General features: G+C 39.3%; 1 protein-coding gene across 1 annotated transcript; it reads right to left on the bottom strand.

The window, feature by feature from the left end:
• Window positions 1-2768: 2768 nt before the first annotated feature.
• On the bottom strand, window positions 2769-23969 carry LOC139642285 (NLR family CARD domain-containing protein 3-like). Its single transcript, XM_071517051.1, has 10 exons — window positions 23839-23969; window positions 22441-22590; window positions 16720-16940; window positions 14836-16633; window positions 13278-13451; window positions 12680-12853; window positions 7819-7992; window positions 3828-4001; window positions 3582-3628; window positions 2769-3331 (listed from the first exon to the last, which is right to left on the bottom strand). The coding sequence occupies exons 1-10, from the start codon at window positions 23967-23969 to the stop codon at window positions 2769-2771; spliced, it is 3606 nt and encodes a 1201-aa protein (XP_071373152.1).
• Window positions 23970-26380: the final 2411 nt, after the last annotated feature.

The following is a 26380-nucleotide window of genomic DNA, read 5'->3' as shown; positions in this document are numbered from 1 at the left end:
TCTTTTTTTTCAGAAATGGAGGACATTATTAAAACAGCTGTCATCAAATAAGAACAAAGAAAAAAGCAAAACTAGATGTTTTTATCATAAAACGTCAGGAAGATGTGCTTAGTGTTCTTGTTTAAGCCTTGATTGCCAATACAGCACTTTCAGTTCCAGTTCCAGTAAAGACAAGGAAAGCGGCTATTACAAATTTAATTGCATCCGTTTTGGAAAACAAAAGCCTAAAAGCTACAGAGCAGTGGGTTGCAAGGCTTATGTGTCATTTAAGGTTAGTAATGACTGGGAAAATTACACAGTCATTGTCCAGTGTGTGTATGATAAACATAATAACCATGATCTTATTGACCCTATGGATGCACACTCACACTGAGAGAGAAGATAGAAGAACTCCTTGCCTTTGGAACTAAACCAGACATCATACTGAGTGTCATAAGTGGGCCAGAAGCCAAGGACACAGTGATGTACATGATCACAAGTATTTCGTCACACCATGTGGTATTGATAATGTGAGAACCAGCGTCATGAGAATGAATATATCATATTTTATATAATATATAATATATCATATTTTCCATATAATTGTTACAGTATGTACAGCAATGAGGACGTTTTTCATGATGTTTGCAATTTTGATGTAGTTTGTAACTAAATGAAATTCAAAAGCAGTTATGTGTATGAGAGCAATTCCTCTTAACATTAAAAAAGTACAGACATTTGATTTTTGTGTTCACTTTTTTTATTTTCTGAGATTTGCTTGTACTGCTGTTGCTAAGCCTATTTTTGTAGTTATACATATTAATGTCTGCCTGATTGTTTTAGCCACCTTTCAGAGGTTATCAAAACAAGTCTTAGTTTCCCAAAGTTTTAAATGGTACTACATTAGGCCAACATTTTGGTTTCAGTGTACAACCCCTTTCCAGTGTATCCAAAGAACTTCCAATTTCAAAATGAAGTAATACATTTAAATACAAACATAGCTAATCAACCCATTTCCTGTTATGTTTTCCAAATAACAAGTAATCAATAATCTAAAGAGTCTGTAGATGTGCAAGAATTGTTTTTCTTAATTAGCTTTCTTTTGGTTAGAAGTTATATTTTATAACTAATAATTAGACAATGTATGCCCAGGACCATAAACCAGCATCAACCACAATACCAGCCATGGGGTAGATCTGTTGTTCCTGGAACTACAAAATGAATTTGGATTCTTGGCCCTGGAACTACAGGATTGTTGTTCCTGGAATGTCCAAATAATGTTTCTGATTAGTTTGGATAATTCAGTCATACATTGCCTACAATAATCATTCTGTAGGCTACTACTGTTAGCCCAGTGTTACAATTATAGACTGTAATGTCAAAACCATGGTGTCAATTATGTCCTACATTACAGATGTGCTTGATGGTCTGGGGCCATTAAAATAAGGTTTGCTTGGGACCATCTCAGTACTGTTGGTCTTGGAATATACAGTATAATTTAAGCAATGTAAATTCATGGAAATTAACCTAGTTCACCAGAGTCCAATGTTAGTCCTGGATCATCATTGACAAATGTGTTAGTCCAGGAAAATCCTAGGTGTGTTTAAGCCAGGATCATCATCAACCAATATTAGGCCAAAAAAACCCCAAAAAAACAAATTACCTTAATTAATGTTTATAACCCACCAGAACAAGGTTTTGAATTTATGCAAGAAGCTGCTAAACTTTTAGTCTCTAACTAAAGGGTTAACCATCATGGGGGGAGATTTTAATCAAATCATGAACAATAAAATAGACACTCAAAGCAACGCTAAATATAAATCATTAAAGTCTGCAAATATACTAAAAAGGGCAGAAATAGAGTTTGGACTATCAGATGTGGAGACACATGCATCCCCTTGAAAGAGATTACACTTTCTATAGACCCAATAAAAATATCAGACCATGCAAAAGTATCCCTAATTGTAAATATTGAGTAAAAAAAATTTTAACACCCTGTGGAGATTTAACAACTCCCTTCTTCAGGAGGTAGACATTAAAAACCAAATAAAACAGGAAACATATACATACTTGGAACTTAATGACAATGGAGAACCCTCTCATACTGTAGGAAGCTGCAAAAGCCATATTAGAGGTAAAAGGTCTCCCTCAAAAAAGACATTCTTAATCTTATTGGGAATCAACTGAAAAAAAACAAAAAAACAAACAAACAAACAAACCATAAACTGAGTGTCAGTGACATCTTCAACCAAATTGGCAATGCAAATCAATAGATTACATTTTCCTTGATTTTCATGACTCACAACTTATTTAGCAACAGAGCAATACACTGCTATATTTAAAGGCAACAATAATTACATATTAAAGTCAACAATTTCTATTTAAAACTATGAAGATCAAACAACCTTAATTTAACCTTTATTCCTGTAGAAAACAAGATAGATGTTTAGCTTGGAGGAGTGAGATTGATCAAATAAAACAAAGATTCAAAGGACAAATATTTTAACCTGTCAATCACCAATAACTGATGAAAAATAATAATTTGATTCAGTCTAGTTAAATATCTCATTCATTTCATTTTCAAAATAAAATGTCTGTTCTTGTACATCGGCTACCGTTCACATACAATCCACTCTGTTCACACTGACTGATGGATCATGTTTGTTTACAACAACATGAGCAGTAAACCTATATGAAGATGCAAACGTTAATATTCTCACTTTAAGATGTGTGTGTGTGTGTGTGTGATTATGTCCAGAGTGAACTATCATTTCAGCAGCTGTCTTTGGTCACAGTGTGAGTGTTTCTCTCTCCTCTATCTGACACAGAGACACTGAGGAAGCAGACCCAGACCAGAACCCAAACCCAGGGTAGAGTGGTTCATTGAATGTGGAGTGGAAGGTGTGGATGTGGATCAGTGTGTCAGAGGAAACTGTGTAGAAGGACAGAGAGCCAGCAGGCCAGTCCAGATACACTGCTACTCTGTTAGAGTCAGAGGAGCGGGGGGAAGGTATGTCTGTTGAGCTGTTATTGTGCCAGGCAGAGTAACTATTATCAGAGCAGAACAGACTCCAGGACTTGTCATTCCATCCAAGCCTGCAGTCAGCACCCTCTCCTCTCCTGCTGACTCCTCTGTAAGTCACTCCTATATGAACCTCTCCCTTCCTTTCGACCTCCCAGTAACAGCGACCAGTCAGACCATTTCTACATAGCAGCTGTTTCCAGCAGTCATATCTCTCTGGGTGATCAGGATATAGCTGCTCCTCTCTCACCTCTGTCACCTTTCTGTTGTCTTCAGACAGGAGGAGCTCTCTGTGTGCTGTGTTTGGGTCCAGTGTGAGTTCACAGGCATCTGATGGAGAGAACAAGACACAATACAACAGCAGCTTCTCATCTAATAAACCTGTTGTGGTTATTTGTTGATTTATTGACAGTTCATTTCTTAGCAGTTTCCTGATGGTACATGATGTCAGCCATCATCCTGATTCACAGTAGGATCTGAATGAATGGATGTCACATACTGTGGTGTAGACGGACTTTCCATCTCAATAGCTGAATGTGTCCTGCTTTGTTTTCATGAATCAAACTAAATACACACTTACACTTCCTCGGACCGGGTTTCAGCCATTGCACTCCACCATGTTCCACACTGGAGGAATAAACAGGGAATAAGTCAGATCAGCAGATTCTCTTTGATGATGGAAATATGGACATTTAATAACCTTCAATATGAAGGATTTCCACTCATATCCTCCATTAAACATGAAACAGTATTCCTCAGCTTGTCAGTGTGACAGAGAAAATGTGTGTGAGCTCTCAGCCTTCTAGCAGACGTTGCCTCTCCATACCTGAGAGTGTCCAGTTTCCAGTGTGGATCCTCCAGTCCAGCAGAGAGCAGCTTCACTCCTGAGGCTCCTGGATGATTGTAGCTCAGGTCCAGCTCTCTCAGATGGGAGGGGTTGGAGCTCAGAGCTGAGGCCAGAGAAGCACAGCCTTCCTCTGTGAGCAGACAGAATGACAGCCTGCACACACACAGACACACACACACACACACACACAGACACACACACACACACACACACACTGTAGTGGTTTGACTGGTTTGTTTGGGGTGCCAGTCAGCCTCAGGTCTGACAAAGTTTGTTTGATTCACTCTAAGTGAAAAAGGAAAAAAAAAAGTCAAATCCTACACAGGACACATGAATAGACATCAGGAAAATAACCTTCATGTACCCAAACAAGTACCTGGGTAAAAAAATTGGATAATGAACACTTATTCAGTCAACCACTTGATACACCAAAACAGAATAAAGAAAACACGGCACAATGAGACTTAGTTTCAGCCAGACTGAAACTAACTCTGGGATTCAAGAAAACAAAGCGCAATTATCCGTTTAGCTTGCAATTCAGTTCAGTCCTTCCCAGCAAAACAATCCCGAATGGGTTTTCCCTTACTCCACACCAAAGGTAATCACAGTATCAAAAAAGAAAACACAGTTCCTTGTACCGGTAGCCTCCCGCGGGTTCCAATAAACCCCGCAAAAGCCCATTGCACAAGGAACAAACTGGAAAGAGAGTTGGCCTACTCACAAACCCACAGGAAAAGTCATAGACAATCAGAGTGCCATGATCCAGCCCGGACGGGCAAACAGCGGTAACGCTAGAATCCACGATACCGAAGTCAATTTCCTCGCGGATAAAGTCCCTCGCACTCCGAAACATGGACTACAATTTTTCCTGCTTGCGAAAGCACAGTCAGTTCCAATACTGACCAAGGAGGTTCTATATTAACTGGAGGATGAACAGAAAAATGGCCACCCATTCATTTGAACGAAAGCTGCCAAAAAAGTTTTTTTCTTCCTGCTTTGCTTCCGTGTTGTGCAGCCCACGGTGCTTGCACAGTAGTGCCTGCTTACATAGGCTACTCCCACCAGAAGTAATGCGCGTCCAGCCGTGCTCTTGTCATCAAGTGAGCAGGTCGGGAGTGAGCAGCTGCAGGTGGGAGCATGGGAACAGACAGTTTGGTGGGGGAGGGGCGGCTGTGAGAGCAGAGCAGAGAGAGAAGGAATCGTCTGCCCCTCAATACTTAATGTTCATTCAGCGTCAACATGTAGATCTAGATTTTTTTCTAATTTTTTTTTAATTTATTGTAAATAGCCTATTCAACTTTTGTAAGAGGATTTAGAAAGTTATGTACAAGATGGAGCTGAGTTGGCCCTGTATCCTTGTACAAGAATTTACAGCACTTTGCTATGGTAGTTTGACAAGATGTCATCATACATTTTATCAGGAGTCTGTCAAAACTAAATGTCGACCTAGTTCACTTCCCTACACAGCAGCCAAACGCTGGCAGCTAGACTTACAGTCACTACCATGCAAGTAGGTTAAACATACACACCATACAATACTGTCATGAAATTGAATTAGAAATAGCGTACAGGGCAAGTTATTTAAAATCGCTTATTTAAAAAAATGAAAAGAACATAAAGTTAATTCACAATGAAATACAAAAATTATAAATAGCATGTAATGTTAGGGTTAGTTGAGACAGTTGAGTTCACCAGACAGACCTGTGAAATACATGTCAGGGTAGGCTAAAAACAAGGCTAATAGTTAGCTTGCTGTCTATATAGATCCATGTCATGAACAAGCACAGAAAACACACCTATTCCTAAACCTCAGTTTTCGGTTATCTGTTCTTATCTGTACATCTTAAAGGATAAGGCTGGTGTTTTTTAATGCATTGCTTACCATCAACAAATCCTATGAAAATAACAAGATCAACAATGCGTTTGCCCTACTCCCATTACTTTCTGACTTCCCACATACCGTTTTAGCCGTCAACCCGGAAGTCATTGGCTCCAATTGTAAGCTAAAAACCTTTAAATACAGCTCACAAAGACATAGTTTTAATTTTAAAAATCGCTAACTGTTACCATGAAAAGTCAGACTGTTCAAATCAAATTCAAATAGGAACAATTTCTTCATTACACCGTGATGGTGCATCGTGATGATGAAATATGCTGCCCAGAGCAATGGCATGGCTCTTTGACATGTTTTTAATAGTTTTTTAATACAATGGAGTTCTATGGCTGCTGGGACATGGCTTCATTGGGCCCCGGCTACATGGACGAGACTTGTTGGCAAAACAAAATCATTGCTGATTTTGTTATTTTCATAGGATTTGTTGACGGTAAGCAATGCATTAAAAAACACCAGCCTTATCCTTTAAATACCAGTGGGTTACTCATGTAAAATATTTCATATCTTAATAAAAGCGAAGCCGGACTGTACGAACACGGCTGACAGACGGAGCAGCAGAGGAAGCAGGACGCTCGTTCCCGATGCAGAGCTCAGAGGTGCGTGCTTGGCTCGTAACCTGGGGTGACGTCACACACAAAAAACAGCCTTTTATACGTCTCTGAGCGATTTAAAAAAAAAATCGGCCTTCATGATTAAAAAATACATAATTCAAATAGTGTTGTTTGGTCTTGTGTGGTGTTGTAGGTATCTTCTTAGCAGTTTTAGAGGACTGTCTTTTATAACGTCTATGGTAAAAACGCTTTTTGGGCTGCAGGTGAATTTTAGGCTGCAGTACCACCGATGGCCACTATGTCAAATTGGCAGCAAGGCTGAGACCTGACCCATGGGGGCTGGATACAGACGCCGAGGCAGGTCTGGCCACTTTCTCACTGGATGACGCCATTAATGTAAGGTGTGTCCACCATATAATGAAAAGGGTTTGAACGGCCGGAAATGGAGTAAAAGAAGAATTTTCAAAGGCAACATGGTTGAAAACGTATTCATGCACCTAACCTAGGATTATCCAGGTGTGTCCACAACACACACACACACACACACACACACACACACACACACACACACACATACACACACACAGCAAACAGCCACATAGTGTTGCATTTTCTTCTAATGATGTATAGTTTGCAGTGCTGGGTGATAAAACAATAATAATGATAATTATCTTGGTTAAATTTTCCTTGTTCCTCTGTTAAAGCATAATTCTAGTTATTATCAACCTGGGCCTTATTTTCCTAGTTTTTCCATCATGACGATTGATTGTGTTCAAAATTTAATTACTTAGTTCACTGTAGAACTTGACATAGCTTCAGTTAAAAAGGAACGCTGCTCTCCAATACACACACACACACACAACAAACACACTCTCTAACAGTTGAACCCAAGAAGGGATTAAAACACAAACAGTTAAATATATTTTTAAATAGCTGCGACTGAATAGTCCATTTGATACCTTTTAGCGTTGCTCATTCACGTCCTTATTTATTTTACTAGCTGCTTTGTTATGTTAAAGATTATATAAGGTTATAGTGTTGAAAAGTAAGACAAAAAACTATTTCACTCCTGCTTGTTGTCTGTTTTAATATGTTTGTACAGGTTTTCTGAAAAAGAGATCCTAGCTCTCAGTGTAAACTCCTTGTTTAAAAAGAGTTACATGTTGGGTTTCCTCATTAGTACACTGCTCTGAAATTAGTTATGATAATGCAAAAACTGCAATTGTTTCCAATGTTAACAGTTAAGGATCTGGTTTGTGATTTAATTTCAGTTCTCGACTCAATTTGTGACAGAATGTGACAAGTCCTTTACTTTAGGTTTCAACAACAGAGGCAGTAAGGAGAGGAAATAATGAAATATTCTCACAGAGGATTGAAACTAGTGATAAATGTTGGTATCTCAGCTGCTTTCAGAACTCACATCAGCAGGAAAATCCTACAGAGGTCAGGTATTTTCACAGACATTAATGTGCATGTAAAGCAGAATTTAAATGGTGGTCTGTTGAACAGTATCAGTAATACTGACCTGAGAGTGTCCAGTCTACAGTGTGGACTCTCCAGTCCAGCAGACAGCAGCTTCACTCCTGAATCCTGCAGGTTGTTGTGACTCAGGTCCAGCTCTCTCAGACTGGAGGACTGGGAGCTGAGAACTGAGGCCAGAGCTTCACAGCTTCTCTCTGACAGTTTACAGTCACTCAGCCTCAATGGACATGAAAAGATAAGGAAATGTTATTCTCTTATAATTTCAGTCAACCAAATCATGTAAACAGATTATAGAGAATGAATGCAAATTTAGATACAGAGTTTAGTATGGTGTCTAGGCTCTGATGCTGCCACGATAGGGAACTCCCCCCCCAAAGCCTGTCAGATACCAGACACCAGCTAGTAATTTCCACCATGTGGCCTAGCTGATATCCCAAATGCAAGCTAGCATCTTAGGATCAAGCAAGGTCATTCTAACATGTGGAACCTCAATGTGTGGGCCGGGCACCAGCCGCTGTGTGGCCATTCCCCTACTAGGCACCATTGACCATCGAGGGGAATATACTATCTAGTGAACCGCAATATGTGTGCCACCCCTCTAATGGCAGCTTCCAGTGGGATACAGTCTGCTTACCCAGTGATCCACCTGATATGCAGCAGCAGACCAAAGGTAAGCTGATTCAGTCAGGACAACTGATTGATTTTATCCAGACTTGAGTCTCAAAGGGTTTCAGGAAGTATGCTTGAAAGAGCCTGGGGCGGGACAGTGGTGAAAATTAAACTTTGCCGTAGGACAAAATTGTCAGTATGAAGAGCATGGGTGGTTCCTGCACTGCAATATTGCCCATTGAACTCTGACCCAGGGTCACTTTTGAAGGCTTATTATGCAGCAACAGAAGGGACTAGAGACCTGGGGTCAACCTTTCTAGAAAGCTATTGAGCTGCACTTTCATGGGAGTGGGGTTACCGATAGGGGGCGCCACTGAGTAGAGTTGAAATATAATATTTTCTGAAATTCTCCTGCTTCCCATTAAGATGGCTCAAATCCAACAAAAGATGTATTTTTTCCACCCTCAAATGACAATGTCAATTCCATGTTTACAACGTCTACTATGGGAGAAACAACAATAAAACTACAATACCCACACAGCAGGGCATTTATTGTGAAGTGCTAAACAGTGCAAACTGTAGTTTTTCCGGGTAGCCTAAGGTTACGGTTATGGACAGGGTTGGGGAGTAACGGAATACATGTAACGGCGTTACGTATTTAAAATACAAAATATAAGTAACTGTATTCCGTTACAATTACAGTTTAAATTGGTGGTATTCTGAATACAGTTACTCTCTTTAGAATAGATTACTTGAAGGGATTACTTTGTTTGTTTTGTTTTATTTGCTCTAAAATTCATATGAGGCACGCATTTCCCATAAACAGATTTAAAAAATGTGCAACAATTTGTGCACCTGCGGTGCACCTGCCACACACCACAAGACAATGGCAATGTTGGAGGAGACACACAGCCAGGACACTCTCAGGAATGTGTTTTTGACATGGAAATATAAAGAACATTTTACTTACAAACAGGGGTTAAAGTGGGCCGGAACGGCGTTCTGGCACCTTCGATTAATAAATAAATAAATCTGATTGGCAGTTTCATACATAATAATGTCAAGCGAGTTCACAGGGCTGCCAACTCTCACACATTGACCGAGAGACTCACGCAATTGACATTTTTCACACGCTCTCACGCCACAAGTCCATTTTCTCACGCAGTGAAAAACAAATTCATAACTGATAACGTTGCGACGTGAAAAAATGACACTGACAGCAGGACAGACAAGACAGAGCAGCACCGTGCAGCAGAGAGTTATTCAGACTATCTGAATAGCGAGAAATATACACAAATGTATTATATGGTAATTTATTCCCATGCATGCTGCTCGCGTCTCTCCCTCTCCTCTCGCGCCGTGCGCACGCAGGCAGGAGTGAGAGTGAGTTGCTATGGTTATGGGGACGCTCTGTGTCTCTGTCGCTCTGAAACTTTCTCGCGATTCCCAATAATAGGTTTTTAGGTTAATATGCCTATGCAAAATCATGAATGTAAGCACTCAATGCTGAAATCTAGTAATATAACATAATTTTACATTTTTGGTTAACATTATACAGGGTTGCTGTTTCTTGACTTAATCCAAGAGGTTAGGTGGTGTAGAAATGCAGGAAATTTATTTTAAATTACTATTTTTTTCTTTAATGTTTGTCTAATGTGTTTTACTCTACTTGATGCTGCGGTTAACTGATGCTGTGGAAATTAAAGAAAGGGTAAAGGAAAACTGAAGACTTTGTTCTCTGGTGGATGCCATTTTTCTTTAGACAGTATCAGTTGCAGGACAAAACATACCACATTTATGTTTACATAGGCTATGTACTTGCATAACTTTTCCTCTGAAGACAGTAATAAGGTCATTCCTAAGCAAGTGTTAACTACATTCAGAGAGACCCAGACAAATGGGCTCAGCAAGTAAGTATTCCAAAAGTAATCTAAAGTATTTAGAATACGTTACTTAACTTGAGTAATCTAATGGAATACGTTACAAATTACATTTTAGGGCATGTATTCAGTAATCTGTAGTGGAATACGTTAACCCTCCCAACACTGGTTATGGAAAGGCAAACTGCTCAATATTACAAAGATGCAATACAATCTGAACCAAAAAGTTGATGTTATAAGAGGATATAACCAAAAAAAGTAAAAAAATATACTTTTGTTGGCGCTATTTTGCCGTGATTTCATCAGCTATGTTTTACAGCAGAAAGGGGTCTGTTCAATGGCAAAAATGGGTTATGCAGTGTTTAGAAACAGAACAGCTGCATTCTTCTATTTAAATTATGCTTATTGTAAATATTACAATATTGTAAATATTATTGTATAATGACAATATAGTCATTATAAAGTGCTATCTTTTATGCAGTTTATTGAGATGCCACTGAAATAACTTGTTATATAGGTTATATTTATTTATTTAGCAGGCGACATCAAACGCTAAAATGCAAGCACATTTTTTTTTAACATTTGGACTCAAAAATGATCTACAACCATATTAACCAGTTTATTTTTATTTTTTTTTAAATCAATATTAGCACCAAAGAGCTCAAGTAAAAGAAATGCAGCAAACAGGAATCCCTCATTTGGGTAGAAAATGTAGGCTAGACTATGTAACACCTCCATATACCGTGGTCTAGGAGAAAAAGTTGTAGGCGTCCAGTACTGCCGCAAGAGGTTTTACCATGGAGTCTATTGAACACCCGGCGGTGCGTCCTATACAGATGCAAAAGGGAGCCATTATTGTGACGCCAAGGGATTTGACAAAGCGTCAATATAGGACGAGGTGGGCATGAGAATGGATTTTTACTACTTCTACTAACAGAAGGTATTCATGTATTCAATGCCAGAGATGCTGGTTTGATTCCTACTGGGGTCACTCATGCTAGTGTGTGAACACTACACTAGGTAATTTGATAAATAAATCCACCAAAAGGCATGTGTAAAACTAGCCATAAAAGAAAACAAAAAATAAAGTAGATATAAATTAGGCAACACTTTAAAAAGAGGTGATAATACAGTTTTTTCTGAATGCTTAAACACTAACAGTGATTCTTGAAGCACTATCTCTGAAACCATTAACACTTGTAGCCAATGCATTTACCAAGTGTGCCAAACTGAATGCACATTCTCTGCTTTACACTCAGTTTGTCATTTTATAACACACTTTTTGCAAAACTGTAAACACAACTCACTGCTTTACACTCAGTTTGCAATTTACAGTAACACTGTAACACACTTCTAGCAACACTGTAAACTTATGGCCAGACCCACAAAGAAGGCGAGATTTAGCCTATTTTTTCTGTTCTGTTCTGTTTCTAGCACAAATGTTTTTGTTTTCCTCTACTGCGCTTTTGTTGTTTGAGAAGTGTTACTGTAGAACATTTTGAGAAAAAAAAAATCAACTTTTTCCACTTATTTGTATTGATAGTGTGTTATGTTCGGAATAAACATCCATACTTTACACATTTGGATACCTGTGTGTATGTGTGTTTACTACATGTAGGACAAAACTTTATTGCAAACTGCTATGTCCTGCACACAGAAAAAGCAAAAAACTGTAATATAAAATATAAACATGAGAAACAAGATTAAGAAGGGAGGAAAGACAAAAAGCAATCACACAAAAGCAAGTCAATATGTGTTTTACAAAGTGGAGGTGTTTTAGTGTTAGGTGTTTAGGTGTTTAAGTGTTTTAAAGACGATACTGAATCTGCTAGCCTAAGTCCCTCAGGAAGGCATTCCACAGTCTAGGAGCCCTGATGGCAAAATCACCTTTAGTCTTGAGTCTAGACTGAAGGAAAGTCAGAAAGACCCGAACATCTCAGCTTGCTCTCAACACATCAGGAACTAAGAGGTCCACAGTGTAATTCAGGGCCATTAAATGTGACATTTTAATATCAATTCTATATCTAACTGGTAACCAGTGGAGAGATTAAAATTAAAATTGTGGGGGGGGGGTTAAAATTGGGGATATGATGATGTTACCTTACCACTGGTTAAAATCCTAGTTGCTCTATTCTGAACAAGCTTGAGATGTGACAGTGAATTATGGCTGAGACAGGACTAGAGAGAGGTGCAGGAATCTAAATAAGATATCAAAGCATGAGGTTTGAGGTCAGTTGCTGTGTATATGAAGTTTGATCAGAATAAAAGAAATCCTGAATCTGAAATCCTGATGTAAAACTTGCAGGGTCGACCTTTACAGATACAGGAATACTGACCTGAGAAACACTGAGAGCACAGACCTTAGTTTGGAGAAATGTGTCAAATCAACTGAGAAAAACTGTAAACTGATCTTACCTGAGAGTCTCTGGTCTACAGTGTGGACTCTCCAGTCCAGCAGACAGCAGCTTCACTCCTGAATCCTGCAGGTCGTTGTTACTCAGGTCCAGATCTCTCAGATGGGAGGGGTTGGACTTCAGAGCTGAGGCCAGAGAAGCACAGCAGCTCTCTGACAAGCTGCAGCCACTCAATCTGAATAAAGAATAAAGAATAAAGCATGCAGATAATCGTACAGTAATGTGGGAATAAGAAGAACACCCATCGGATCATAAATTTGACCTACTCATGTGAATCAATGGGCTATTATGGCTCAGTATATGTATTCAATGGCTGTGCGTAATGATACACTGACTGTCAAAGCTAAGCTAAAAAATTTTCATTGATTTTTCATTGATTGATTTCTATTTGAATCAGGACAAATTAACAAAGATTCCACCATGTATTAACTACAGCTTGGTTTGTGAAGGTATAGGTGCAGAATCAAATTCATTTCTAAAATAAAAAATCCTGTCTGATTTCAGATGGAACAACTCTATACAGATGTCCTCAAATGAAGTGTCACCACAATATTCATATAATATCGATGTCAGCACAGAAATAAAATATGCTGTCTAACCTGAGAGTCTCCAGTCTACAGTGTGGACTCTCCAGTCCAGCAGACAGCAGCTTCACTCCTGAATCCTGCAGCTTGTTGTTACTCAGGTCCAGCTCTCTCAGATGGGAGGGGTTGGATTTCAGAGCTGAGTTCAGGACTTCACAGTGAATCTCTGAGAGTCCACAGCCCGAAAGTCTGTGATCATAAATTTAATGTAAGATTAGTTATTATGAAAGCAGAGCTGAGAATAAGCATACCAATCAAAACGTACACAGCATACTACTACTACTACTACTACTACTACTACTGATAATAATAATAATAATAATTATGTCAATAATTTGTATTATAGAATTTGAAGTTTCAAAAAGTGCTGAATGTGTAATATAAGCAGAAACCAAGCAGAAAGTAATACATACATGCAATTACATGACAGCAACTCTGTAAAAAGTGTTTAAATTTTTTTTTTTTTTTTTAGCCTAAGCTTTACAGGCAGGTAATTTTAAATTCTGATAAAACAACACAGGATTTACATGGCAATCCTATAGATTAAACAACAACAACAACCATATCATGTAATACTAACATTGATGTTGACACTGTCTACTGGAATATACCGATGTCTGTTGTGATAAAATGCAAGTTTTCAAAACTTGTTAACCACAGCCTATTAACTCCTGAAGCTCCTTGGCTGGTTTGTATTAAGCCACCTTCATCCCAAGGAAGATAAATATAAAAACAACACTTAACTGTAAAGTCCTAGCAATCATTACAGCTAAACATGATAGCTCTATAAACAGCAACAATAATTTTGCAACAACAATTCACAAATATTTTTATCTTATCACAACTGAGTTGTAATCTTTGGAATAAACAGGTGTAACACCAGTCCAGTCGTTACTGGAAAAAGAGTAATGAATTACACATTACTTGTTACTTTTCTTTCTCTGTTACTTTACTTTTCTTAAAAGTAATGAATTACTCTACTTTACTGAGAAAAGTAATTAGTTACCCTACTCATTACATTGTTTTTGAATTACACCCTAAAATGATTGTGCTAGGCTTACTTGCATTCATTGGGTCAATAAATATTGTCGACCTAAACCACATTACCAGCAGAAGTATCTAAATAATGACAGACACAAAATCTTCTTAAGGTTTTTGGCCTACAGCATTAAATTCAAACTTTCCGGGATGTATTTCCCACTTTCCGACATGACTTGAAGACAGGATAAGACGAGGGGAATCTTTCATAGATATTACACCAATAAAGAGGTTAAAGAGGCTAAAGAATGAAACGCAAGTAACGACCGATCTGTTAGACCGGTAACTGTAATGTGATTACTGAAACTGTAACAGTAATGCCTTACTTTACTCCGTTACAGGAAAAAGTCATATTATTACAGTAACACATCACTTTGTAACGTGTTACGCTCAACACTGTATACCACTGCTATGTAGAACAATACTTATAGTGTGTATGTTTGAGGAACTATATATCATATTGTAATTCTTATGGCATCAGGTGTGAAGGTCGCTCTACACTGTAGATAATGTTATTATTCACATCAGGACTAACCGAGCCTCTCTGCAGTTCCTCACAGCTGGGATCAGTCTCCTTCGTCCCTCCTTTGATGTGTTGTACGCCTTCAGGTCCAACACATCCAGAACCTCTTCTGACATCTGCAGCATGTAGGCCAGAGCTGAGCAGTGGATCACAGAGAGTTCCTTCTTTGATCTGTTCTCTGACTTCAGGAACTCTTGGATCTCCTGATGTACTGAGTGGTCGTTCATCTCCATCAAACAGTGGAAGATGTTGATGCTTCTGTCAGGAGAAGTATTGGAGGTGTTCATCTTCTTCAGGTTGCTGATGGCTCTTTGGATCCTGTATGGACTGCTCTCTGTATGACCCAGCAGAGACTCTAAGAGACTCTGGTTGGACTCCAGTGAGAGGCCATGAAGGAAGCGGACAAAGAGGTCCAGGTGGCCATTTTTACTCTTCAAGGCTTTGAACATGGCTGTGTTCAGGAAGACATCCAGGGATTGGTCAACTCTACCCCAGAATTCTCCCAGAAATGTGTCCAGTACCTTCTTATCCCTGTTTGTGTAACAGTGGAACATGTAGACTGCAGCGAGAAACTCCTGAATGCTCAGATGAACAAAGCAGTAGACCGTCTTCTGGAAGACCACACACTCTCTTTTGAAGATCTCTGTGCACACTCCTGAGAACACCAAGGCCTCTCTGACATCAAGACCACACTCCTGCAGGTCTTCTTGGTAGAACATGAGGTTGCCTTTCTCCAGATGTTCAAACGCCAGCCTCCCCAGCTTCAGAAGAACTTCCCCATCAGTCTCCATCAGCTGCTGTTGACTCATCTCATATCTCACGTCATACTTCTGCTTCTTCCTCTTTGTCTGAACCAGCAGGAAGTGTGAGTACATCTCAGTCAGGGTCTTGGGCAGCTCTCCTCTCTGGTCTGTAATCAACATGTGCTCCAGAACTGTAGCAGTGATCCAACAGAAGACTGGGATGTGGCACATGATGTGGAGGCTCCTGGATGCCTTGATGTGTGAGATGATTCTGCTGGACAGCTCCTCATCAGTGGATCTCCTCCTGAAGTACTCCTCCTTCTGGGGGTCACTGAACCCTCGTACTTCTGTTACCCTGTCAACACACGCAGGAGGGATCTGATTGGCTGCTGCAGGTCGGGAAGTAATCCAGAGGAGAGCCATGGGAAGCAGATTCCCCTTGATGAGGTTTGTCAACAGCACATCTACTGATGATATCTGTGTGACATCAGACACAACCTCATTGTTGTGGAAATCCAATAAAAGTCTGCTTTCATCCAGGCCATCAAAAATGAACACAACTTTACAGACAGTGAGCTTCTCTGGTGTGACCGTCTGTAATGTTGGATGGAAAACATGGAGCAGCATGAGAAGACTGTACTGCTCATCTTTGATCAAGTTCAGCTCCCGGAACGAAAGCAGAATCACAAGACTGACATTTTGATTTTCCAAATCCTCTGCCCAGTCCAGAGTGAACTTCTGCACTGAGAAGGTTTTTCCAATGCCAGCAATGCCCTTCGTCAGAACTACTCTGATGTGTGTCTTTTGGTCAGGTAAGTGTTTAAAGATGTTGTGGCACTTGATTGGAGTGTCATGGAGGGTCTCCATCTTGGAGGCTGTCTCAAGCTGCCACACCTCATGTTGGGTATTAACCTCTTCACTCTGTCCCTCTGTGATGTAGAGTTCAGTGTAGATCCTATTGAGGGGGGTTCCAGTTCCTGCTTCAGCAGTTCTTTCTATCACAATTTCACATCTGTTTCTCAGACTGATCTTATGCTCGTCTAAAACCTCCTGCAAACCGCTGTCAACTGGAAGAGAAGAAAGAATAATCAAGTGTATAATAAATATGTTATTGTTTCTATGGTAACAACAGTAGACTGACCTCCAGTCTTACACTGTGCAATGCTGGTTTGACTGGGTGTCTGCAGTCCAGGTCTTGTTCTGGATCTTTTTCCACACTGGGGACATACTGATGAACCAGTCTGGTCCCAGGTGATGCACTGTTTGCAGAACCAGTGTCCACAGCTGGTAGAGACTGGATCCCTCAGGACCTCCTGACACAAGGCACAGCAGGACAGCTTCTGCTTCACAACACCTAGATTCCTCTTCCTCTCTCTGTGGAGATGAAGGCAAATTATTATGAAAACATTAAGATTTAACTATAAAAACTAAAATAAAAGCTTTAACTAAGATGTTCAGATAGCATCATGCTGCCACAACATCTAAAGTTAATTTTCACATTTTTATCTGTCACCATAATTGTAGTTAGTCAGTCAGCACTGCACACCCATCCACTCACCCATCATGGATGAATGCAACACTGTAGCAGTTTTCCTGGTTTGTTCCATATGTAAATGTCAATCAATGCTCAGCTCAATACAAACAACATGCAGTCCATTTATATCAACTTGAATGAAACTTGTTAAAGAGCACAGACATTGCCTGACAGTCATTGTTAAATAAATAAGTTCCATTCTTGATAACCTCTGACTACACATAGTGTTAGCAGAGCACAGAGATTGATCACAGCAGTTAGGGTGTCTGACAATAAAAAGAAGATACAATGGTAGAGTTCCACTACATTACATCTACATTATTAGTCAGTTTCTGTATTTACATGTCTAAATATCCTGTTTGCCTGATATTGTCTTTTTTTTTTTTTTGGCAGCTTGGTGTTTGCAACAATTGAACTAAGTAGAAGGCATGTTTGTATCTTTTGCTATTGTATGTACCATTGTGGAGAGACACTTTCATAAACTTTTCTACTCCACTCTACTCCTCTAAATATATAATGGTAAATATTACAATATCATATCACAACAACAGTGATCAGCAATAATGATAGGCCTAATACTCATAATAAAATAATTAGCTCATATGGATGGTAACACAGTCTGAAGGTAAGAAGTGGATTATCCTATATTTGCCTTGTCATCCTGAAATGCGAGGCAAATGTTGGATCACTATAATTAGGAACCACAGTTTCCACAAACCCCTTCACTCCATTGGGATGTTCTCTGCTATTCTGGACGGCAAGGACAGTGACTATCACATTGAGCATATTTTGTAGTATTAAAGACGTATTTAACGGATTTCATCAGGCTCTGAAAGTTCTTAGAAAAGAACGCAAATAGTGGTCACAGTGTGCTCAACGCACCACCGTTTCCATTTAAATAAACGTTTTGCTATGTTTTGTTGGGGCTGAACGCGGTTTTCTGTGCTCCGAACCATAGTGGAAGTTTATTTTGTCTATAAATCATTTTTGCTCCAAAGTTGTACTTGAAAAATATAAGTTTAATAAAAATACGTTTGCAGCTTCTACTATATTAATTCAGATTTTGACTTGCACATCAGTAAATCTTTATTGTGAATTCAAATTTAGGTGTGTGAATATTGTCTTTGAGTATACATTCCAAGTATTTTGATGAAAAAACATATTTCTAGTTTCTGGCTAACATAATCCAGATGAGGATCCATTTTGGTTGAACAGCTGTATTGCAGAGCAGTGAGCAGTTATTTTTCTCTTTCCAGTGTCTTTCCTTCATATCCTCACTACAACCTTTGCTTTGAGACTCTGCTCTCTGCCTGTGGTACTGACCTCTGGAAACAGAAATGTTTTATACATATCATTAGTTCTAGTAAAGACAGACAACAATGCATGTGACGTTGCATATTGTCACTTTTTCTGTCCATCTGGTTCTTCTATCTGGAGTTTTTGCTAAGGTGAACAGCTGGTTATGTTCATATCCAAATCTGCACTTTCACAATCTGCTCTGTGCCAGACTTTCATTTGTACTGATCACCTCTTCCAGCTCCTGCATCCTTTGTTGTAATTTCTGTTTTTTTTCTCTCAAATTTTTTTTCATACCTGTCATAGCAGCAACTCAAGGCTTTCTGCCTAGATCATGCGTTGGTTAGTCTGATCAACCTGCTGCCTGTTGGTTGGTCTCATGTGTGCTACCATGTTGAGAGCCACACACCCAAGAGCTTTAGAGAGATCCTTGCCTCTCTGTGTTTGTTCCAGAGCTTCAGACGTAAACTCTGCCAGGTTCTGGCTGATCGTGTCGGGTCCAGCACTCTGTACGGACTCTGCAGAGTCAGTCAGTCTTTCATCAAGACCGCTAACAGTGACTCAAGCGACTCAAAAGCAAGACAGGTTTCAACTCTCAGTAGGTGAGAGTGTGACCTTTGACCTGTTCTGTTTGACAAAGCCAAACATGCCTCAATAGATGGAAAGATTGAGCAGAAATCTAGCTGGGTTCTGCTTACTCTCATTATGAACTTAGTCTGATTAAGACAATCAGATGAAGGCCTTAACATGACACTTTCAGTCTTAGTGTTGCCTTAATTGGATATTACTATTAGTACGCATGTAAATGTACTCTATGTAGGAGCAGTTCAGTGGGTTAATCAGTGATTCCAGTAGTGAGAAGGTTTCAAGTAGGGACCACATGAAGAAATTAAGTAGAATTACAGTTAAAATTAAGTTTAAGTGTTAGAATTAAGTTTTTTTTATGATCAAACTTTTTATTCTTTTTTTTTTTTTACAATCAACAATTCAACCAACCATACTGCCACATATAGACATACATGAAAAACAAAAAGAGAAAAAAAACAACAACAGACTTATCTGCATATATAAATATATAGGCATGTGCATTTGTCAGTACCCTGCAGTAAATTTAATTATCAAATAATATACTAGAATAATTGGGAAAACAGACAAAATATAAAGAGTAAGCAAAACTAAAAACAATTATAGCTGCTGCGCAGCGGTGAGTTGGGGCCGGGCATTTTGAGGAGGAGGGTGAAAAATAGGAAGAGAAATAATTATTTAAAACTTCTTAAATTAAAAATCTTTGAAATTATGTGTCTCTAATCCACACAGCACAATGCCTAAGTAGACATAAGCATGTTCTTTCTGCAGCACCCAAGGTTCAAACTCACAACCTTTGCCACCACCGGCAAGTTGTGATCATGTTGAGCTCCCTGAGAAGTGGGAGAATTAGTGGTGGCTTCACACTATGACTTAGCCAACCACCAGGGTGCATGATAACAGCTGTCCATGCATTTACAGGCAGATTTCAAACTAGTGTTTTTTACAAAGATTGATGGCTCCATAAGCCAAAAACTGATGTTTAAAGATGCTCTATTTCCATTGACTGCAATAGTTTACATGAGGGCAGAATTCAAAATACTACACACTTCATCTACCATGACTGGACAATTTTGGCATTTATTTTAATGAACATTGGAGATGTATTCCGCGAGAATTTGCAGTAGATGTTTAAGTACTGTTTACAGTAAAACATTTTGATGCACTGTGGGCTCAATTTTTGATAATTCAAAAATTGTGCTGGATCGTTTGTGGAAGACAGTCTGAAGATGCAGTGTAGCAAGTTTGGTGTCAATTGAGCAAAAAATGTGGGAGGAGATAGGTTTAATTAGTTTTACAGTTTTTGAAAAAAACAGAGTGATGGACTTTTGAATTCCTGGCAGCTCGAAGCATCTGAACATCTCTGCTCACTTGGGCCTACAATTTGCTGAAAGTTGCAAAGCCGTAGCATGTACGACTGATTTGTTATGATTTTTCAAAGTTTTAAACTTTAGACGGTTGCTGTAGCGCCACCATCAGGACTATTGACCCCCAAAGCCAGTTGAGTAAGTTTGGCATGGCACTGGACCTATGTGCAAAGTTTGGTTTATTTTCATGCATGGGAAGGCAGAAGAAGAAGCAGAATAATAACATTGGCAAATACAAGAGGGACCGGCAGCAGAGCTGCCCGGCCCCTAAAAAAAGGGCTTATTATACACAGTCAAAAAGACTTGGCACAGGCCTGGATTGCCTTTTACACTATAAGTCACATAGACATGTATGAAGAAAAATGGCAACAAAAGGGGGAATTGGCTAGAACTTACATCACAAACATAAAACCCACAGTAGTCTCTATATAGTTGTCATTTAATTCAAGACATGCTGAACTATTTGTCATGCCACAGAGAAGAAAGCAGCCATCTAAACATCTTGGCGTCATGGCCCTGTTACAAAGTCGATTTATTTACCCCATTTAGAGTAGTACATGTCTAAGCTGTTTAGCAGCCTGTAATTCTTCTACAAGTTCTCCAAGCATTGTAAATGACTTAAGTGTATGTCCATTGTACATGTCCCTTGCAACCATAATGCCTTTATCTGCCCATGATTTCAAGTGAAAGGGTTTCTTATCTATGAGGAGTTTAGGGTTTAGCCACAAACATGCCAATGGATTCAGGTAAGGATCTAATTAAGGTAAGGATCTCTAAAAGGCTGAAGACAAAACTGTGGCTTGTGGATTCACGTAAAGCAAACGTATCCAACTAATAAACCTTTTGCCAAAGCCAAAAGCCTCCAAAGTCTTGAACAAATAGGGCCACTCCACCCTATCAAACGCCTTCTTGGCATCTAATGAGATTGCTGCCATAGGGGAGTTTTCATTTCGAGTGGCCCACATAATGTCAATGAGGCGCCTGATATTATCTACAAAGCTACGCGCACAAATGAAGCCCATCTGGTCTGGGTGGATGATAGAGCCAGTAACCCCGTCTAGTCGATTAGCCAGAACCTTAGACAAGATCTTTTGGTCCTGTACGAGTAACGATATTGGCCTATAACTTTTACAGTCAGTGGCATCTTTATCCTTCTTCAGGATAAATGTTATTAAAGCTTCATTGAGAGTTGGTGGTAGAACGCCCTTCTCTAGTGACTCCTCATACATGTCCAACAACAAAGGTGAAAGCTCATTTACGTATTCCTTGTAAAACTTGGCTATAAATCCGTCTAGGCCTGAGAATTACTTTTATGATTTCTTCTATAGTAATGGAAACAAGTGAGTTTTTTTGGAGTAATTAAATGGCTGTAATGGCAGATGGGTTTTCTAAGGAGTGGAAAAATAAATAATGTCATGGTCACGATTTACTGTAACACGAGGACAATATGCAATTTGAACCCTTGTTTTGTTGTATTCATTCATTCTCTCCATTTGGTTAATATGAGCCCTCGTTTTGGTTTATTCCTGAGCACCAGATACAATTCATTCCCTCGATTTGTGCTCTTGACGTGCGCTTGACATGTAAAACGTGCGCACAATTTGCCAAAACACGCCGTTGAAATAGTGAAATGGTGCTCTGGATATATAAAAGTCACAAGCTTCTAAAGAGTTAGAGCACATCATTTCATTTGATATGTGGTGTTGCCCTGGCTGTGTTGACAGTGAATCAAAAGAAAAGGCAACATGTTTTCAGAGGTGGTTGAACTCAACGGCTCGGCTTGTTGGGATAATTGATGTGGTGTTTTAATTGTGGGAACATAATTATTTTGTGCGCACAAATTATGAATTAGTTAATTAATTAAAATTAATTGAGGGAAGAAAATTTATGCGCATGAATTTAGCCAAACCGGGGGCAGGTATTCCCTAAATCCAGGGAATGAAATGTATCTCATGCGAACGTTGTTCTATATCTTGGCCTCCATAAAACTTTTTTTCTCTCCTATGGCCACTCCTGGGCTCCGTATTTTTCAGTACAATAGTGTAGGTTATCAAATAACATTTCCTCATTACAGTATAACCAGTCCTCTTACTTTGTGTCTGAGGGTCCAGGTTCATTACTGAAGAGTGGAGGAAACTCTTTAGACCGGTCACTGTTCATAGACAGACAGCTGGGTACTGGAGACTCTTCTCTGCCCTCCTCTTCCTCCACACAAACACTCATCTTCTGGACTTCAGTCAGTCTGAGAGGTAAACCAGTAACACTGGAGACATGCACGCACGCAGGTACGCACACAAACACACACACACACACACACACACACACACAATATCGGGAACCCAATCAGGACTTTGTATCCACAGATGAATCAGTGATAAACTGTTCGGTTCATTCTGACTCTTATTCCCTCTACAGTCCACAGGGTGACAACTGACTTAGAGACTTTTACAGTAAAATAATAATAATGTTCCAATAACACCAACTCAGACTTTTACAGTAAAATAATAATAATGTTCTAATAACATCAACTGAGACTTTTACAGTAAAAGTGAGTTTTATTTCAGTAATTAAACGGCTGTAATGGCAGATGGGTTTTCTATGGAGCCCGGGAATGGCCATGGGGAGAAAAATAAATAATGTCATGGTCACAATTTACTGTAACATGAGCACAATATGCAATTTGAACCCTTGTTTTGTTGTATTCATTCATTCTCTCCATTTGGTTACCGTTTTTTCTGAATGCTTCAACACTAACAGTGATTCTTGAAGCACTATCTCTGAAACCATTAACACTTGTAGCCAATGCAATCACCAAGTGTGTCAAACTGAATGCACGTTCTCTGCTTTACACTCAGTTTGTCATTTTATAACACACTTTTTGCAAAACTGTTTGCAAAACGTTTTGGTTTATTCCTGAGCACCAGACACAATTAATTCCCTCGATTTGTGCTCTTGATGTGCGCTCGACATGTAAAACGTGCGCACAATTTGCCAAAACGTGCCCTCGAAATAGTGAAATGGTGCTCTGGATATATAAAACGTGGGCAAGTCACAAGCTTCTAAAGAGTCAGAGCACATCATTTCATTTGAAATGTGGCGTTGCCCTGGCTGTGTTGACAGTGAATCAAAAGAAAAGGCAACATGTTTTCAGAGGTGGTTGAACTCAACGGCTTGGCTTGTTGGGATAATTGATGTGGCGTTTTAATTGTGGGAACATAATTATTTTGTGCGCACAAATTATAAATTAGTAGGAACAAAAAAAATTAATTGAGGGAAGAAAATGTATGCGCATGAATTTAGCCAAACCGAGAGCAGGTATTAACCAAATCCAGGGAATGAAGTGTATCTCATGCGCACGTTGTTCTATATCTTGGCCTCCATAAAACTTTTTTTCTCTCCCCATGGCCGCTCCTGGGCTCCGTATTTTTCAGTACAATAGTGTAGGTTATCAAATAACATTTCCTCGTTACAGTATAACCAGTCCTCTTACTTTGTGTCTGAGGGTCCAGGTTCATTACTGAAGAGTGGAGGAAACTCTTTAGACCGGTCACTGTTCATAGACAGGCAGCTGGGTACTGGAGACTCTTCTCTGCCCTCCTCTTCCTCCACACGAACACTCATCTTCTGGACTTCAGTCTGTCTGAGAGGTAAATCTGTAACACTGGAGACACACACACACACACACACACACACACACACACACACACACACACACACACACACACACACACACACACACACACTTAGTATCAGGAACCCAATCAGGACTTTGTATCCACAGATGAATCAGTGATAAACTGTTCGGTTCATTCTGACTTGTATTCCCTCTACAGTCCACAGGGTGACAACTGACTCAGAGACTTTTACAGTAAAATAATAATAATGTTCTAATAACACCAACTCTGACTTTTACAGTAAAATAACAATAATGTTCTAATAACATCAACTGAGACTTTTACAGTAAAATAATGATAATGTTATAATAACACCAACTGAGACTTTTACAGTAAAATAATAATAATCACCAACTCAAACTTTTACAGTAAAATAATAATAATGTTGTAATAACACTCACATTGCTTGTTTACTTGTTTCCCTCCTGCTCTGCTCTGTGTCTCAAAATGGAGTCTGAACTAACTTGCTTCACTCTTTCAGTTCAGTACTGTTCATGTACCTGGATCAACTGGTCAGTGTTGCTCCTCCCTGTTCCATTTCCTGCAAATGTCCTCTGATTAGGCTGAAGTCACACGTGCACATTTGTGTATGTGTGTGTGTGTGTGTGTGTGTGTGTGTGTGTACTTTTTGTTGAGATTTGTTTATGAGAAACTCTCTTGTATTGAATATGACACACCAGTCAGATAAGTAACAGAAATAAAGAAATAACCCACAATATACATAAGACAGTAAATAGGTACAGTATTCACCACACAATCAACATAACACAGTAGACAAGACGGTACAGTATTCACACATTCAGGGACTCAGTCTTTGTTCAGCAAAGCTCTGCTGGTGGATGAATGACCTGCTAGCATCCTGTATCTTGGGCCTGATGCCAATGGCTCATAAGCACTAAACAAAGGATGTGACACATGTCCAATAATTGACGCTCCTTTCTTCATCAGTCCTATCCTATGGAACTTATTTTTACCGCTTACCGACGAGGAAGAAAGGAAAGTTAAGACACAACGAGAGAACAGAACCATTATGTCTTTGTTCACCTTGTATTGCCTCAACTTCTGCATGAAGTGTAACTCTGTAAGCTTTTCTTATGAATAACCTCCGTATTTAAGTCCCATGTCCAATTTGCATCAATGTTCACATTCTAAAACCTGAGAATCCATTTGAATGATTTAGTCGAGCTCTGTGCTCAGGGAAGGGAACTTTATCAGGAATGCCTGGTTGGGGCATGTTGTCACGCTGATTTCAGGGCATGTTGTCATAAGAATTGAAATTGTTTTTATTTGTTAGAAATGGCTTTACATTCATTCTTTTCTGAATAGATATTATATTATTTTGGTACTTGAACCCACAACCCTTTGCTTGTGTAACTTACAGCTACAGAGGATACATTATTATTATTACTGTTTTCTTTAAGTGACTAAGAAGATATTTTACATCATAAAACATCAATGTGTATATATTACATGTACATTAATATATCATACTGTTAGAAATTGTATCAGAGTTTATGTTTGTCTGTGCATCCCAGGATCCCAGGGACGGGTTATTTTACCTGGTGTGTGGTGGGTGTGGATTTCTGAGATGAAGTATGTTGGTTTCAATACATACTCATGTGTCATGTGTGACAACATGCCCTGACGTGGGGTAAGTTGTCACAACTTGCCAAGTGGTATTTCATCAGTAATAACTTTTGCTTCCAGTAAAATACTGAAAATGTAAAAATGCCATTTTTTTTTAGAGGAGACCTTAATCTAGCTTGTATCCCAGTAGGAAGGCACTGCTGAGAAATACACCAATGAGTATAAAGTGTGACAAAATGACCCAGTCTCCCCTAATTGTGCAGTTCACCTCCTGCTCCCACAGGGACAAAGGGGACAGAGAGGAGGCTCTGAGTCTGGTCCACTGACTGTGTTGTTCAGTTCAGTGAACTTCACAGCCAGCCCATCTAGAGGCTGGACCTCTGGGGTGTGTTGATTGCTGAGGAGAGCTTTGTATGTTCTGCCTCATTTAGATGGAACCAAAATTGAATTGCTCTTTTTTGGATTTGAATGCTCAGGGGATACAGACCAAGTTCAGCCCTGCATGCATTGCTTGGGGAAATTTGCTGCACTTTGAATATGGTTTTGCAAAATTCCAGTAAAATTTTTTCAGCAGGCGTTTTATCCCAATTTTTAATTTGTGGTTTTTAAGGTAGAGCCCCATATTTCAATTGCTGTAGTTTGTTCTTTTAAGCTCTCTGAGCGTTATTACAAAGTACATCAGTTGCCAGGTTGAAATGACAGACTCCCCTCTACCCAGCTGTGTGTCCATGAAGCTGACCGGTCAAAGCCTTACTGATTTGTTCTTCTAAA

Source organism: Centroberyx affinis, unplaced genomic scaffold, assembly GCF_046629955.1.
Source record: "Centroberyx affinis isolate AG114_WGS23_722 - 3 ecotype Tasmania unplaced genomic scaffold, CSIRO-AGI_Caff_v1 ptg000452l_1, whole genome shotgun sequence".
NCBI lineage: Eukaryota > Metazoa > Chordata > Actinopteri > Beryciformes > Berycidae > Centroberyx > Centroberyx affinis.
The sequence above is the reverse complement of the archived record's forward strand: the minus strand, read 5'-3'. Positions and strand labels throughout refer to the sequence as shown.

What these genes read in the sequence shown, in the direction of transcription:
- LOC139642285 (XM_071517051.1), bottom strand. Translation starts at nt 23,969, where the DNA reads ATGAGTGTTCGTGTGGAGGAAGAGGAGGGCAGAGAAGAGTCTCCAGTA. An exon ending in CCTGGACCCTCAGACACAAA is followed by an intron (nt 16,941 to 22,440) that starts GTAAGAGGACTG and finishes TCATCTCCACAG; the next exon opens with AGAGAGGAAGAGGAATCTAG. An exon ending in TGTAGACCAGAGACTCTCAG is followed by an intron (nt 7,993 to 12,679) that starts GTAAGATCAGTT and finishes ATGTCCATTGAG; the next exon opens with GCTGAGTGACTGTAAACTGT.